The following is a 16,219-nucleotide window of genomic DNA, read 5'->3' on the forward strand; positions in this document are numbered from 1 at the left end:
TCTTTTTCATTTATTAAATTTAAGTAAAATAAAATTTAAAACATTTTATTAAAAGCTAATATAATATAATTATATTTTTATAAACTTACTTCTAAATATATCTTTGTACCTACATATGTGTATACACACATATACTATATACACAGAGACACAAATACATGTATATATATCATATGTACTTACAAAGAGAAGGAAAAAGACAGAGTGGCATTCACCCAATATTAATTTTAGGTATTTATGGGTGGTGAAGTTTTGAATGATAATTTACATTGTTCTTTGTACTTTCCTTTATTTCTTTAAGTTTAAAAAAAATGAGTACGTGTCAGCTAAAAAGGCAGCAATTTCCAAACTTCCTGTGGTACTGGCATAAGGAAATAAATATGGAATAAAACTGAGAATCTGGATATAAACTCTTACATTTATGGTAAATTGATTTTCAATAAGGGTAATTCACGGAGGGAAAGAATAGTCTTTTCAACAAATGGTCATGAGACAACTGGAAATTCACATGCACAAAAATGAAGTTGGACCATCTAACTCATACCATATCCAAAAATTAACTCAATATAGTTAAGAGACCTAAATGTAAGAGTGAAAACCATAAAACTATGATTACATCTTCATGATTTTCAATTAGGCAATGAAGAAAATATTTGCAAATCATAATCTGAAAAGGGACTTGAATCTAGAATATATAAACTACTCTTACAACTAAATAATAAAAGACAATCAATATAAAAAATCAGCAAATGATCTTAATAAACATTTCTCCAAAGAAGATACACAAACAGCCAGTAAACACATGAAAAAGTGTTCAACATCATTAGCTATCAGAGAAAGGCAACTGAAAACAACGAGATACCATTTCATACTCACTAGGATGGCTATTATAAAAGAAATAGAAAGCAGCCCTGGCTGGTGTAGCTCAGTGGATTGAGTGCGGGCCTGTGAACCAAACAACGGCAGTTTGATTCCCCTCAGGGCACATGCCTGGGTTGCAGGCCAGTTCCCAGCAGGGGACTCACGAGAGGCAACCATACATTGATATTTCTCTCCCTCTCTCCTTCCCTTCCCCTCTAAAGATAAATAAACAAAATCTTTAAAAAAATAGAAAACAACAAGTGTTGATGAAGATGTGGAGGAACTGGAACCCTTGTACATTGCTGGTGAGAACGTGAAATTGTACAACCAATGTGGAAAACAGGAAGGCAATATCTCAAAAAACCGAATTATCATATAATCTAGTAATTCCATTTCTGGGTCTGCACTCAAAAAAATTGAAAGCAGGGACTTGAGAAGATATTTGAATACTAATGTTCAAAGCAGTATTATTCACAAAAGCCAAAAGGTGTAAACAACCCAAGCATCCATCAACAGATGAATGGACAAAGAAAATGTGATGTGTGTATGTGTGTGTCTGTGTGTGTGTGTATACAATAAAATATTGAGCCTTAGAAGGGAAAAAAATTCTGACACATGCTTCAAGATGGATGAACCTTGAAGATACTATGCTAAGCGAAATAAGCCAAACAGAAAAGGAAAATAATGTATGGTGTCACTTATATGAGGTTCTTAGAGTAGTCAAACTCATAGAGACAGAAAGTAGAAGGGTGACTGCCAGGGACTGTGGGAAGAATATGGAATCACAGTTTAATGGATACAAGTTCAATTTGGGAAGATTAAAACATTCTGTGGGCATGGTAGTAACAGCTGCACAACATGCACTTAATACTCTGAATGCACTTTAAACACTGAAGTACATACTTAAAAATGGGTAAAATGGTAAATTTTATTTATATTTTATCACAATTTAAAAAGTAAAAATTAAAATAAAAAGAAGAATAAAGTACTGATAATGATACAACATGAACCTTGACAACAGTATGCTGAATGACAAGCCAGTCACCAAGTTCCACATACACGGGTGGGCAAAAGTATGTTTGCAGTGTAATACAAAAATAATACAGTAACTAATAAATAACACAATAATAAGTTGTGTTTTGTGTACTCACAATTGTAAACTTATTTTTGCCCCCCCCCCCCCGTATTATATGACCCTATTCCCGATTTATATGAAATGTCCAGAAAAGGCAAATCCCTAGAGACAGAAAGCAGGTCAATGGTTGCCGGGGCCGAGGAGGGTGGGAAAGAGGAGCAACTGCTAACAGACAAGGGGATCTTTGAAGGGTGATAGAAATGTTCTGAAACTACACAGTGGTAATGGTGGCACAACCTTGTGTATATTTGACAAGATTGGGCACCTTTGGGGTGGTATGGCCATAAACCAACCCTGTGTATATTTGAAAAAAAAACTAAACCACTGGCTTATACACTTTAAACTGGTCAACGTTATGGTATGTGGATTATATCTCAATAAAGCTTTTATTTATTTTTTATTTTTTTAAATATATTTTACTGATTATACCATTACAGTTGTTCTACTCCTCCCCTTCATTCCCCTCCACCTGCACACTCCTTCCCCCACCATTCTCCCCCCCTTAGTTTATAACCACGTGTCTCAAGTTCTTTAGATTCTATATTTCCCCTACTATTCCTGCCCTCCCCCTATCTATTTTCTACCTACCCTCTATGCTATTTTCTGTACCTTCTCCCCCCTTCTCCTCCTCCCACTCCCCTGTTGCTAACCCTCCATGTGTTCTTCATTTCTATGGCTCCACTCCTGATCTAGCTGTCCTCTTGGTTTGCTTTTGTTTTAGGTGTGGTTGTTAATAACTGTGAGTTTGCTGTCCTTTCACTGTTCATATTTTTTATCTTCTTTTTCTAGATAAGTCCCTTTAGCATTTCATATAATAAGGGTTTGGTGATGATGAACTCCTTGAACTTAACCTTATCTAAGAAGCACTTTATCTGCCCTTCCATTCTAAATGAAAGTTTTGCTGGATAAAGCAATCTTGGATGTAGGTCTTTGGATTTCATGACTTGGAATACTTCTTTCCAGCCCCTTCTTGCCTGGAAGGTCTCTTTTGAGAAATCAGCTGACAGTCTGATGGGTACTCCTTTGTAGGTGACTTTCCCCTTATCCCTTGCTGCTTCTAGGATTCTCTCCTTCATTTTAGTCTTGGCTAGTGCAATTATGATGTGCCTTGGTGTGTTCCTTCTTGGGTCCAACTTCTTTGGCACTCTCTGAGCTTCCTGGATTTCCTGGAAGTCTATTTCCTTTGCCAGACTGGGGAAGTTCTCCATTATTATTTGTTCAGATAAGTTTTCCACTCCTGGCTGTTTCTTTCCCCCTTCTGGTACCCCTATAATCCAGATGTTGGAATGCTTAAAGATGTCTTGGAGGTTCCTAAGCCTCTCCTCATTTTTTTGAATTCTCATTTCTTCATTCCTTTCTGGTTGGATGTTTTGTTCTTCCTTCTGGTCAATTCCATTGATTTGAGTCCCAGTTTCCTTTCCATCACCATTGGTTTCCTGTGCATTTCCCTTCATTTCAATTAGTTTAGCCTTCATATGTTCCTCTAATTTGTGACTATAATCAACCAGTTCTGTGAGCATCCTGATAAACAGTGTCTTAAATTGGGCTTGTGAGAGGCTGGCAATCTGCTGGTTGCTTAGAGTTATTGGCTCTGGGACTTTGAGTTCTTCTTGCGCCATCTTTTGGGCTGTTCGTGCCTGTTACCTAGCAGGATTGGAGCCCTAGGTGTTCACCAAAGCAGGGCAACTAAGTCGCTGGGTTGTGATGCTGTATGTGGGGGTGGGGTCAAAGAGGAGCAATGGCGTCCCGTCTGCCGCCTCCTGCCGTGGCCCTCACAGGTGCTGCAGCTGCTACCATCACTGGGGCCCGGGCATTTCATCCCACTGCACTCGAGTGTGCCACCGCCGTCAGCCGTCGCCCCCTGGGGCCTGCGTGGTCTATCTCACTGTGTGCGAATGTGCGACTGCGGTCCGTCTGCCCCACACCCTGACTCCGGGCTACTTGCGCGCCTAGGTCGGGGGAACTTTCCTGCCCGACCCTGCTCCGCTGCTGGCTCTGCCCGTCTTACCGTCCAGGTTGAACGGTTAGTTGTTGTCGGACTTCTGTATAATTCAATTTTCTGTTCTTTGGCTGTGTCTTTGTTCTCTAAACCTTTGTTTTATTCAAACTTGGTTGTGGGAGAAGGCACAGTGTTTCCACCTATGCCTCCATCTTGGCGGAAGTCCTCAATAAAGCTTTTACAAAAACATGAAACTGTTATTTGAAAGAGATGAAAGAAAAACTGAATGATTTGGTGGAGAGAACACTAAGTATTCTAAAGGAAGTTTAAACCAGAACCTCAGATACACAATAAATACAATGCACTCATTTAACATTTCAGGGTCTTGGGAGAAGTGGGTTTTAGCAGTAGGAATTTCATCTAATTGGTCAACCAAGGATATGGCTTCTGAGCCAGTTTTCAAGTTGCCTTTCCATATATATGTTTAGGAACTACCCCTTTTCCCTAACCAAAAGAATAAAAGGAATGTGGAGATGAGGAAGAGCCAGCACACTCACCATCTTCTCTCCATGCATTCAGAGTATACTTGCACGTCATTTATGTCTGACGATGTGGACAATGTGACCCCAAATGCATAAGAGCACAAATGTCAAATATCAAAAATACCCATCCTTGGCTGGTGTGGCTCAGTGGATTGAGCACCAACCTGTGAACTGAAAGGCTGCCAGTCTGATTCCCAGTCAGGCACATGCCTAGGTTGCAGGCTGGGTCCCCAGTTGTGGGTATGTGAGAGGCAACCAATGAATGTATCTCTCATACATTGATGTTTCTTTCCCTTTCTTTCTTCCGCCCTTCCCTGCTCTTTTAAAGCAAATAAATAAAATCTTTTTTAAAAGAAACCCATCAATCTAGTCTGAGCTGAGGCTATATTCTCTACTCTCTATAAGCTAGCTATGAGCACTGTTTCCAGAGCAGGTCCCCTTTGTTAACTTTCTCATTGCTATGTGCACCTCAGCCACACACTTATATAAGCTGACATCCTTTCTCTGACAGTTTTGAGATCTGGCTGTCTGAATATTTCAGTGTATCTTGTTAATCTATTGGTTTATCAAATACACATGGTGTACAAACTGTGTGCCAACTACGTACTAAGTAGTGACCAAATGAAAAGCATGGTCTGACCTTGCTGAGTTTATACATAGAATGGAGGAGACAGGAAAAAACAAGTGACCTTAAATAAAAATATAATTATAAACAATGCAATAGCAATGACAATGAAGGCTAGTAAAAAGGCAAAGGGTAGAGAATGACAGGGTGGATGCAGATATGATTAGCTGGGGTGACTCTGAGAGTGTGGTATTTAGGCCAAGACAAAAGGATAAGAAGGAGGCAACCTTGCAAAGATCATTCCAGGTAGTGGAACAAGATTGTTTTCTTGTTTTTGTTTTTAAGGTCACTTAAGATGCAACTATCCATATCACTGTGCACAAGATAGCTTTGGGTCACAGATATCTTGAAACTGGAGGGAGATCACCTCTCTAAAACAATACTTCCCTGTTTCCACTTCATTAGCTTCCCATTTTTCCTACTGCATTAAATCGTAAATCTTTCCCCCACTTTTTAATGCTTATATCATCTAGTCCCCACATGCCATACCCCTACCAACTGTATATCACACTCATGAGAACTCATAAATTACCTGGGAAAGAATCAACTGCCCATGATATGTGTGAACAAATTTTCTTAAAAATGAGAAATAGATATCATCTCCAAGTCTTCTAACAAGGAACCGGAGAAGAAAATAGCCCTAGAAGAAAGGAAGAAGTAGAAGTAAAAATGATGGCTATCATAGGTTCATCAGAAGAATGCTTACACAACCAACCCTAACTCAGCCACCAGCACTTTGTGCACAACCAGAATGCTCCAGTGATGTGTTCCAGGCCGCCCTTCATATTCTTACCAGCAGGGTTGGGCCTAGAAATTAAGGATCAACTACTTTGTTTTCAACTCATCTGGGCATTCCCATTTTCATTTTTTCTTGGTTTACATGAAGTCTGGACACTCATCACAGACCAGAAGGACAGAGGGACGTGGCTCCTCTCTCCCTCAGCAATCAGGAAAGAACTTTACAACTCAAAAACTTCCTTCTTATTCCTATATTCTAATTGGAACATGACAGCAATTTTAAGATCCTGCTCTTCAAAACTGACATGAGGCAGGGAGAAAGGAGATACAGGGCTGGAAATTATTCAGGTTCCTTTGACTCATGCTCTATTTGGGGGGTATAAAGTGTTTTAATTATTGGATAGGCAGATATCTATCCAGTCAAATGTTATTACAATGTAGGGTTTTTTTTGTTTGTTTGTTTTGCCCCAACCATGTTACCAAATACTAATCTTCTCTGTTTATATATATAACCAAAAAACTGCCTGACCATAGTAACTGGCTTCTGTCACTTAGATGCGCTTACCTTTAAATAATGAACCTGCATGAAGACCTTCTCTGGGTTGAGCCCATGTTTGATGACAGATGATCCTGAGTCACTCATATGGCCAGTTTTCTCTTTATTGGGTCTAAAATGATGCAGTAAAAGTTTTTTTTAAGTATAGCACACTTTAAACTAACTAGACCATAATATCATCATAGTCTTATTTTCAGAATTGCAAAACAGTGCCTTAATTCTATTCAATAGTACCAGGTATAATTTAAAACAGTTTACATTATAAATGTGTATACTGAACAAGGAAAGATTTATATTTGGGTTGGCAACTTGAGGCTGGCCACTGGCAATATTTTACATCATCTTATCCGAGATTAATGCTTGCCAGACCTTCAAGGAATCAAAGCTCCAATGTGCATTGTGTAAGAACCTATGCACTTTTCTTTTGGTGGGAATGATGGACTGGAAAATGCAATGGAAAATGTGTCTTACTTTGAAGAGTAAAGAACTTACATCTTTTCAAAAAATTTTGAAAGCCTCATGTTATATTCAATTATCCTGATTTGTGTTTAATAATGAGGCCACTTTAAGAAACATTTATTTAATGAACAAGCAAGACAGAAGCAAATTCACAGATACAGAGAACAAACTAATGGTTTCCCGATGGGAGGAGGTTGGGGGAATTGGGTGAAAGAGGTGAAGTACAAACTGACTGTTATAAAATAGACATGGGTATATAAGGTACAGCTTAGGGAATGTAGTCAATAATATTGTAATAACTCTACATGATGTCAGGTGGGTGCAAGGCTTAAAGGGGGAATCACTTTGAAAGTTATATAAATGTCCATGGACATGGACAACAGTGTGGCGATTGCTGGGGTGAGGGGGATATATGAGGACAAAATAGTAATGGGAAAACATACAATAAAGATTAAAAAAAATTTAAGTTATACAAATGTCTAACCACTATGCTATATAGCTAAAACTAATATGGTATTATTGAATGTTAAATTGAAAGATAAAAACAAAATTTAAAAGAAGTATTGTACTCTGAAGTAATTTTAGAATCACAAAAACGAAAGTTACAGAAGCCCATGTTTTTAGAACAGGTATGGACATTCATAACCACATATTTCAATCTCCTCATTTCACAAACAAGGGAAAACGAGGCACGTAGGAATTAAGTCTTCATCCAAGTTTTCATCATCCAAGTTTTCTTCATCCACGGTTTGTTTTGATTTGTGGCAACATTAGGACCAAAACCAATGAGTCCTTATTATCTATTAGAGTGTTTTCTGTTATGCTCTATGATTTTAAATATTTTAAAAAATCCTTTTAATAAAATATAATTGTGTTATAGTGAAGCTGCAAAAACTAGCTAAAATTAAACTATGTGGCAAGGTATTTGCAGCTTTCAGCTATTCTATTTTTTTAATATATATTTTATTGATTATACCATTACAGTTGTTCTATTCCCCCCCTTCATTCCCCTCCACCCGCACACTCCCTCCCCCACCATTCTCCCCCCCTTAGTTTATAACCACGTGTCTCAAGTTCTTTAGATTCTATATTTCCCCCATTATTCTCGCCCTCCCCCCTATCTATTTTCTACCTACCGTCTATGCTATTTTCTGTACCTTCTCCCCCCTTCTCCTCCTCCCACTCCCCTGTTGCTAACCCTCCATGTGTTCTTCATTTCTATGGTTCCACTCCTGATCTAGCTGTCCTCTTGGTTTGCTTTTGTTTTAGGTGTGGTTGTTAATAACTGTGTGTTTGCTGTCCTTTCACTGTTCATATTTTTCATCTTCTTTTTCTTATATAAGTCCCTTTAGCATTTCATATAATAAGGGCTTGGTGATGATGAACTCCTTGAACTTGACCTTATCTGAGAAGCACTTTATCTGTCCTTCCATTCTAAATGAAAGTTTTGCTGGATAAAGCAATCTTGGCTGTAGGTCTTTGGATTTCATGACTTGGAATACTTCTTTCCAGCCCCTTCTTGCCTGTAAGGTCTCTTTTGAGAAATCCGCTGACAGTCTGATGGGTACTCCTTTGTAGGTGACTGTCCCCTTATCCCTTGCTGCTTCTAGGATTCTCTCCTTCATTTTAGTCTTGGCTAATGTAATTATGATGTGCCTTGGTGTGTTCCTTCTTGGGTCCAACTTCTTTGGCACTCTCTGAGCTTCCTGGATTTCCTGGAAGTCTATTTCCTTTGCCAGACTGGGGAAGTTCTCCATTATTATTTGTTCAGATAAGTTTTCCACTCCTGGCTGTTTCTTTCCCCCTTCTGGTACCCCTATAATCCGGATGTTGGAACGCTTAAAGATGTCCTGGAGGTTCCTAAGCCTCTCCTCATTTTTTTGAATTCTCATTTCTTCATTCCTTTCTGGTTGGATGTTTTGTTCTTCCTTCTGGTCCATTCCATTGATTTGAGTCCCAGTTTCCTTTCCATCGCTATTGGTTTCCTGTGCATTTCCCTTCATTTCAATTAGTTTAGCCTTCATATGTTCCTCTAATTTGTGACTATAATCAACCAGTTCTGTGAGCATCCTGATAAACAGTGTCTTAAATTGGGCTTGTGAGAGGCTGACAATCTGCTGGTCACTTAGAGTTATTGGCTCTGGGACTTTGAGTTCTTCTTGCGCCATCTTTTGGGCTGTTCGTGCCTGTTAAGTAGCAGGATCGGAGCCCTAGGTTTTCACCAGAGCAGGGCAACTAAGTCGCTGGGTTGTGACGTTGTATGTGGGGGTGGGGTCAAAGAGGGACAATGGCTTCCCTCCACCGCCTGCTGCGGCGACCCTCACCAGCACCGCAGCCACCACCATCACCAGGCCCACGTGCCTCGCTCCACCGCACGTGAGTGTGCCACCGCTGTCAGCCCTCCACCACTGGGTTCGCCCCCTGAGACCTGCGTGGTCCATCTCACTGTGCGCAAATGTGGGACCTTGGTCAGTCTGCCCCGTACCCCGGCTAGATCCGGGCTGCCTGCGCTCCTTGGTCTGTCCTGCCCGACCCTGCTCCGCTGCTGGCTCCACCTCTCTTACCGTCCTCGTTGAACGGTTCGTAGCTGTCAGACTTCCGTATAATTCCATTTTCTGGTCTCTGGGTGTGTCTTACTTCTCCAAAACTTTTGTTGTATTGAAACTTGGTTGTGGGAGAAGGCACAGTGTTTCCACCTATGCCTCCATCTTGGCGGAAGTCCAGCTTTCAGCTATTCTAAAGCCAGTCATTTGTTGGACAAACACAAAAGAGTACATACCGACCTGAGTGGAACTCAAAGGCTCCTGAGAGTACCAGCATGTCAGAAATGCCGGTGGTTATTTTTAGATGGTAGTGTGGTGTAAGTGTAAGTGACACAGCCTTTGGACTTAAGAGACTGCGTGTTGAATTTCATCCTTCTTATGCCTGTTAACTTACTAGCAGTTTAGTTAAATTTTTTAATCCTCAATTTATTCACTTGCAAAATGGAAGTCATCCTACCTATCTTCCCAGGTCCTATGGGGAATAATGGAAATATGTATGTAAAATCCCTGGTAAGGGCCAGGAATACATAAGATAATTGCTCAACAGTGCCTTAATTCTATTCAAATTCTATTATTAAGTTTATTATTCAATAAACTTAATAATAAAACATTATAAAGTTGTTAGCAATGAAAACTGCTAAATTCAAGGTTGGTCATCTGATGTTAAAGGCAATGGATTCAGGTTGTTCTTTCATTTAATCCCATACGTCCACAAACACAACATGTGAGTATGTTGAGCCTAAAAGGAATTGCCTGAGGATGACTCAGCTTGCCAAACTGACCCCTTTGCAGTGTGCTCTAACTGCCAAGCAAAGAACCTCCAATTAAATCTCTGCTGGACATTTCAGTACATTACCCCAGCAAACACAAGGCTTGGGACAACCAGCCACTAGAGCAAAGCGTATAGTTTCAGTTTTTCTACTTGACCCCTGACTTAGCTGCATGACTATGCTTGTAGGAATAACTAGTCCCTTTCATCTTCATTTGAGACTGTATTGAAAAGCATCAGCTTTATTCCTGTTCTCAAGTTTGTCCTGGGGTTGAGTGTTTTTATAAAGAAAACCACACTGGCTTTGATAGGGAAAGCCCACCAGCCACAGCCTTTGCAGGGAGGAAGGCTTCTCAGAACCTGAATTCAAACCAGTTTTCCCAGCCTTGAGAGAGACAGGCTTGCTGTAAATTTCTTAAGCCCTTGAGCTCTGAATTAGACTAGTAGAAGGGGTGGGGTGCAGAAGACAGATGTAAATCTCAGTGCTGAAGGCTGGTTTCTAGGCTCAAGTTCCTAATGATGCTTTTAGTTGGTGCTTTATTTCCTTTGCCTAAAAATGTCCTTCCAGAAAGCATCACTCGCTTATTCTTTCCTTCTACCCTCTCCAAATGAAGATGTGTTCAAGCAAATTCCTTTAGGCTGACAGCATCCAAGGCAAATGCAGAAATCCCCAAGAGATTCCTTTTAAAGTAGATGCGGTGCTGGAGGGAGCAGTGCCCAGGCAACCTCTGCAGTGCTCCACGAGTGAAAAAGGGCTGTGCTACTCTGGTTCTCACAATGCCACTGATTCCAGGTCTGCACAGAGAGAAAGCAGGAAACACATGAACGAATGAACTCCCACTACATGTGGGAACAGATGACTCTCACAGGCGAGTGAAAGAAGTCACACCCCAAAAGAGTACAGCAGTTTCCCCTTACCCACGGTTTTACTTTCCATAATTTCAGTTACCCATGGTCAACCGAGGTCCAAAAATATTAAATACAAAATTCTACAAGTAAACAGTTTGTAACTTTTATATTGCATGCTGCTCTGAGTAGCTTGGTGAAATCTCATGGCCTTCCCACTCTGTCACACCTGGGATGTGAATCACCTCTGTGTCCAACGTATCCACATTGTTATGTGCTCCCTGCCTTACTTTGTAGCCTTCTCTGTGATCAGATCAACCGTCACAGTATCACAATGCTGTGTTCCCCTTATTTTGCTTAATAATGGCCCCAAAGCACAAAAGTAGTGTTGATGGCAATTCAGACATGCTAGAAAAGCCAGAAAGTGCTTCATTTAAGTGTACGCAAGGAAGAAAACAGTATACATAGGGTTTGGAACTACCCATGCTTTCAGGCATCCACTGGGGGGTCCTGGAATGCACACTCCATGGATAATGGGGTGGGGGTACACTGCTGTCCATACATATATATGTACAATTCTACCTGGATGGGGTCAAAGAACAGGCAAAACAGAGCTATGGGGATAGAGATCAGAAGAATGGCTACCTTTTGGAAGAAGTATTGACAGAGTGAGGAAAAGAGGAAGATTTTGGGGATGCGGGGAACATCCCAAATATTGATCAGAGTGGATAAATAGTAAAAATCTATTTATCCTTCATGAGGATAAATAGTAAAAATCTATTAAGCCACCTAGAAATATCTGTGTACTTCAGAGTATGTATGCTATACTCTAATTAAAAGGTTAAGAAAAACAGATGCACATGAAACAGTTTACATTTTGTGAGACTAAAAGGGAGCCAGTCTAGAAAAGGGGCTTTGCCATGAAGACATGACTGGGATTAACTACACCTCATATATCTGACAACCAATGAAATATCTTTTAAAAATAACACTGTGAGAATCAGGAAGAACTGTGGCAAATACAATTGGCTCAGTCTACCCCCCATTTCATCCACCTTCTTCCTTGCCACATACATGATCAAATTTGAAAAGTTAAATGCTCACTTTCCAAGTGTCCTTTCGGCTACAAATAGTTGGAAGATATGGACCAGGCCAATGAGGCAAAAGCAGGTATCTGCTGTGGTTGGAAGTGGGGTTCTGGGATAGCTTTTGCTTTCTTTACAAAAGGGGAAAATAACTGGTACTGCACCTCTTCCCCGCAATTACGGTAGATGGAGCTGCAGCAGCCACCTTCCAACTATGAATCAGCAAACCAATATGCTATGGAGACCAGATAGAATGAAAGAAGGCAAATAGTCTTTAGTGGCATCATTCAGCTGTTGGCTGCCGAAGACTGCCTGCCTTCAAACTGCTTATTGTTTGAGAAAAATAAACCCCATTTGTTTAAGTCAGAACTGCTTACTATTCTATGAGTTATAGGTAGGTTCATTCCTAATGGATAAGGAATCAAACGAACAGCCACCATTTCCTATAACTGCCCTGTGCCACGTATCCCACCAAGCTCTTCTCGTGTGTCATGGCCTTCTGCCCCTACAAGAAACTGATGGGGCAGGGACTGTGATTAAGCCCATCTAAAAGTGGAGGAAAAAGAGGCCTGGATACAACCACAGCATTAACTAGTGGCAGAATTGAGTTGGAACCAGAGTCCTTGGAACACTGAGGTCCTTATTGCTTTCATAGGCCTCGTCAAGATCCAGGTCCCCAACTTGGTTGTGCCAAAGACTAAGTGGAGAACCACAGACATGTTGCTTACCCTCCATGGAATGGAATGGAGCTTCCTCACCTGTAAGAAGTGGATGAGGCTCAGGTAACATGAAAGCACTTTGTAAACATGAAAGTGTTAAGCATTTCTTAGACATTATTCCCCAGTGTTTACCCTTGGCTGGAATACATGGAATGCGAGAGACCAAGTTACATGGTTGTTTGGGCTGAAATGCCCTTGGTTTCTGTTGTACCTGGCATCAAGTATAACAACTGAGATTAGCATGACCTTCCCTGCCTACCTCCTTCCTTTCCCACTGCACTCCCAGAAGAATTTAAAGAGTGGTGACAGTGACACTGGATACCCAGTGATTTGGAATCCAACCCCTCGAAAAAAGGACTGGTTCTGCGGGACTAGCAACAAGAATGGGACTCAGGAAAATGCCCCTGAAAGGTGCTCAGATGCACCCACCGGGTCTGAACACCTACTGCTCTGCCGCAGCCCACACGGACTGTCTGCCGGCATCCTCTACCCTGTGCTCCTCAGTACAAGAGATCTTCCTCCATAAACTCACTACTGTTTGCTTGAGCCAGGGACTAGGCATCTCAGAAATGAGACAGAAAGATTATCAGCATTTCAACACCTCTGTCTGTGTATCAGTCACAGCTGTCCCACAAGGTTTGATGGTCCAGGAGCAGGGCCTCTCTCACCCACAATAATGTCAGCAGCTAGAAACTACCTTTGTGCAGGCACTGGCCCCAGGGTATTCATCTGAGCTCCAAATGCACAAGTGAGACCTACAGGTGAAGCAGCATAACACACTGGCTAAGAGTTTGGGCATGAATCTTGACTGTTAAGGGCCACATAATCTTAAGTGAGTCACACAACCCCATGAAGCCCAGTTCCTTTGTCAATAACGCTGTAACATCTAAGAATACTTAGCCAGAGTTCCCATGGGCATTTAGTACATAATATCAATGTGCTTTTATCATCATAATGAACCACAGACTAGGATCCAGGGAGTGCCAGCTCTTCCTCTCACAGGCAGAGACATTAAAAACACAGCACCATAGAGTTATGTATATATGATGTCATCATCGAGGGAAGCTGGGTGAAGGGCACACAGGAACTCTTTCTACCATTCTGATAACGTCTTGAATCTAAAATTATTCCAAAATAAAAAGTTAAAAAAAAAAGATATGATGCATCAGTGTATCCTTATACCTTCCATTTGTGAGACCCCTGATTGTGAATGCAAACCTCTTCAGGGTTGGTCTTTAAGCCTGCTCTGTACCATGTTATAATCAGGTAACAAATTAAAAGAAAGAGCACATTTAGAGTTTGCTTAAAGTTCTGGTGAGCTAGGCCTATGTATATTCCTTATGCAGGCACCCCACGGTCTACACAATTCAGTGAAGAAATTACTAAAATTGTGGGTAAAAAAATGGAGGCAGAATAATTAAAAGTACATGAGTTTTATAGCCTCCATTTGTTTTTGCAATTTTCTATGAAAAATTTGCATAATGAACACTGGCCACTGACTTGCTCTTGGATGGTGCTACCACAAAGAACTGGACAAAAGGCACACACCTTTAAGTAATGAAGTTGTATTGTACTGAAGCTAATGGTATTTGGCAAGTTTGACTGGTTGTGTGCTTTTCCAGTGGATTTAGCATAAAGATTTATCCCATTGGGCACCACTATACTGTAGCAGACACGGCAGGATATCACTGTGGTGTTGAAAAGGTCAATTACTGAAATGATTTAAGACAGAAGGAGGCATCTCTCAGAGGAATCAGAGGAAAGTGAAGAAGGTATATTCTGTCCCCTGATGGTAGGAGGAGCCAGTGTCTGGTGCCTATGACAGGAGAGGTGAGCTGCTAAAGACTGGTGATGAGGAAAGATACTATAGTTAGCAGGACTATGGGAAATGGGAAGAAACTCCGCAAATTTTGATAAGCAGGCTAGGAAAATAAATTAGGACACTTAGAAAAGCAGGAAGAAATGAGCATCAATACAAAACCAAAACAATTCTCATGGTTTGAACAGTCATAACACAGAAATTTCTCTCTGTGAAACACAATCCCAAACAGAGAAAAAACAAGGAACAGATTAACACAATGGTCTGAGCAGTATATTACCACATTCAACATAGCAAGAGATAATATGGACACATTTTCAAAGGAGACAGAGAAGAAAATGGAGAGCAAAGACACCAACATGACTGCGCAGTAGGTTCCCAATATCGTGGATTTTCAAAGGACGTGTTCAAAAGATGAAAGGGGGAATGCGAGAGAAGGAAAAAAACAAAGCTAAATATAAGTGCCAGGAAGCTGTAAAATTGTTGCCAGGAAGGCAAAATTCAGAATGAGCCGATGTTAATGGAGAATACCCAGGACAACACAAAGGGCTTTTGAAGTAATATCTGGAGCTTAAGGAAGACCAGATGTTAGGAGGTGACAGAGTGAATAGAACTGGTTGACTCCCACTTTGCTTCAACTTTTTTATTTTTTTATTTCTGCCAAGGAGAAAGATTACCAAACTGTGCATGGTAGAACAAGCATTGTTATGGAACCGTAGCTCCATATGCAGAGAATGATGCGTGGTACAAGTGGAGAGGGCTCCTGCATCCTTTAGAGGAGTCCTGACCCAGGCCCAGGAGAGCAACAAACCACAACGGTAGAAAGCTTCCACCTGCTGTCACAGACCTCTGAGGGGTCAACCACGGAGACGATGGGAAAGGGGCTGATGGAGATACACAAAAGCTATTCTGATTTGTAAAGAAAGAGGGGATAAGAGGAGGGGAGGCACAATTCATGACTTGGTTATTGGACAGATAGTTTGCGGGCACTTTGAAGAGAGCATGATTAACTGGAGGAGTTAGCAGGGATCGTGGGGCCCCTTACAGAAACCCACTGTGGGCATCAGGCAGCTGGCAGAATGGTTAGGTACGTGGTGGCTGTTTCATGGCTTTACAGAAGGCTAAAAAACAGAACCCCAAGGCTGTTGATTAATTACTTGCTATAACCAGGAGAGAGTCCTTAGGGATGTACCCAAGGAATGATGACTTATTGGCTTAACGGATTTGCATAAGAGTCAAAGATAGGAGTTTAGCTGGTTGATTGAAAGACAGCATCCACCTTCAAGAATAGAAACCACCACATGATGGAGTGAGGATTCAATAATAAAATTAACAAACAATAGTTAATAAGGACAGAGGGGTTTTTAAAATTAAGCATTTACCTATGAAAAAGATTGAGTATAATATATTAAACTGTCTGTAAATTCAAGATACAGCCAGAGGTGACTGAAGTGGCTTTCAAAACAATGAGCACGATGGTGGGCGGGAGGACAGGAGCAATGCGGATGCAGCAGGGAGTACTGGGGGGCGGGGGTCAGAGAGCGTGGGGAGCTGGGGTTAAGAGCTGGGCTCTGGAGCCAGAG

At 41.1% G+C, this 16,219-nt stretch overlaps 1 protein-coding gene across 5 annotated transcripts in view; it reads right to left on the reverse strand.

Moving 5' to 3' along the window:
- AOPEP (aminopeptidase O (putative)) overlaps nt 1-16,219 on the reverse strand; it is a 426,177-nt gene that overhangs the window by 126,829 nt on the left and 283,129 nt on the right. For all 5 annotated transcript variants that reach the window (XR_005067928.1, XR_005067927.1, XR_005067929.1 and 2 more), the window contains exons 8-9: nt 6,406-6,508; nt 5,635-5,742 (exon numbers count right to left, since the gene is read on the reverse strand). Coding sequence is in view for 2 of the 5 variants with exons in the window: in XM_037056214.1 (XP_036912109.1) it covers nt 5,635-5,742; nt 6,406-6,508 (211 nt within the window). In the remaining 3 variants the exon portion in view is untranslated. The remainder of the gene's footprint in view (nt 1-5,634; nt 5,743-6,405; nt 6,509-16,219) is intronic.

Source organism: Sturnira hondurensis, unplaced genomic scaffold, assembly GCF_014824575.4.
Source record: "Sturnira hondurensis isolate 20B ecotype Veracruz unplaced genomic scaffold, ASM1482457v3 Scaffold0008860, whole genome shotgun sequence".
Classification (NCBI taxonomy): Eukaryota; Metazoa; Chordata; class Mammalia; order Chiroptera; family Phyllostomidae; genus Sturnira; species Sturnira hondurensis.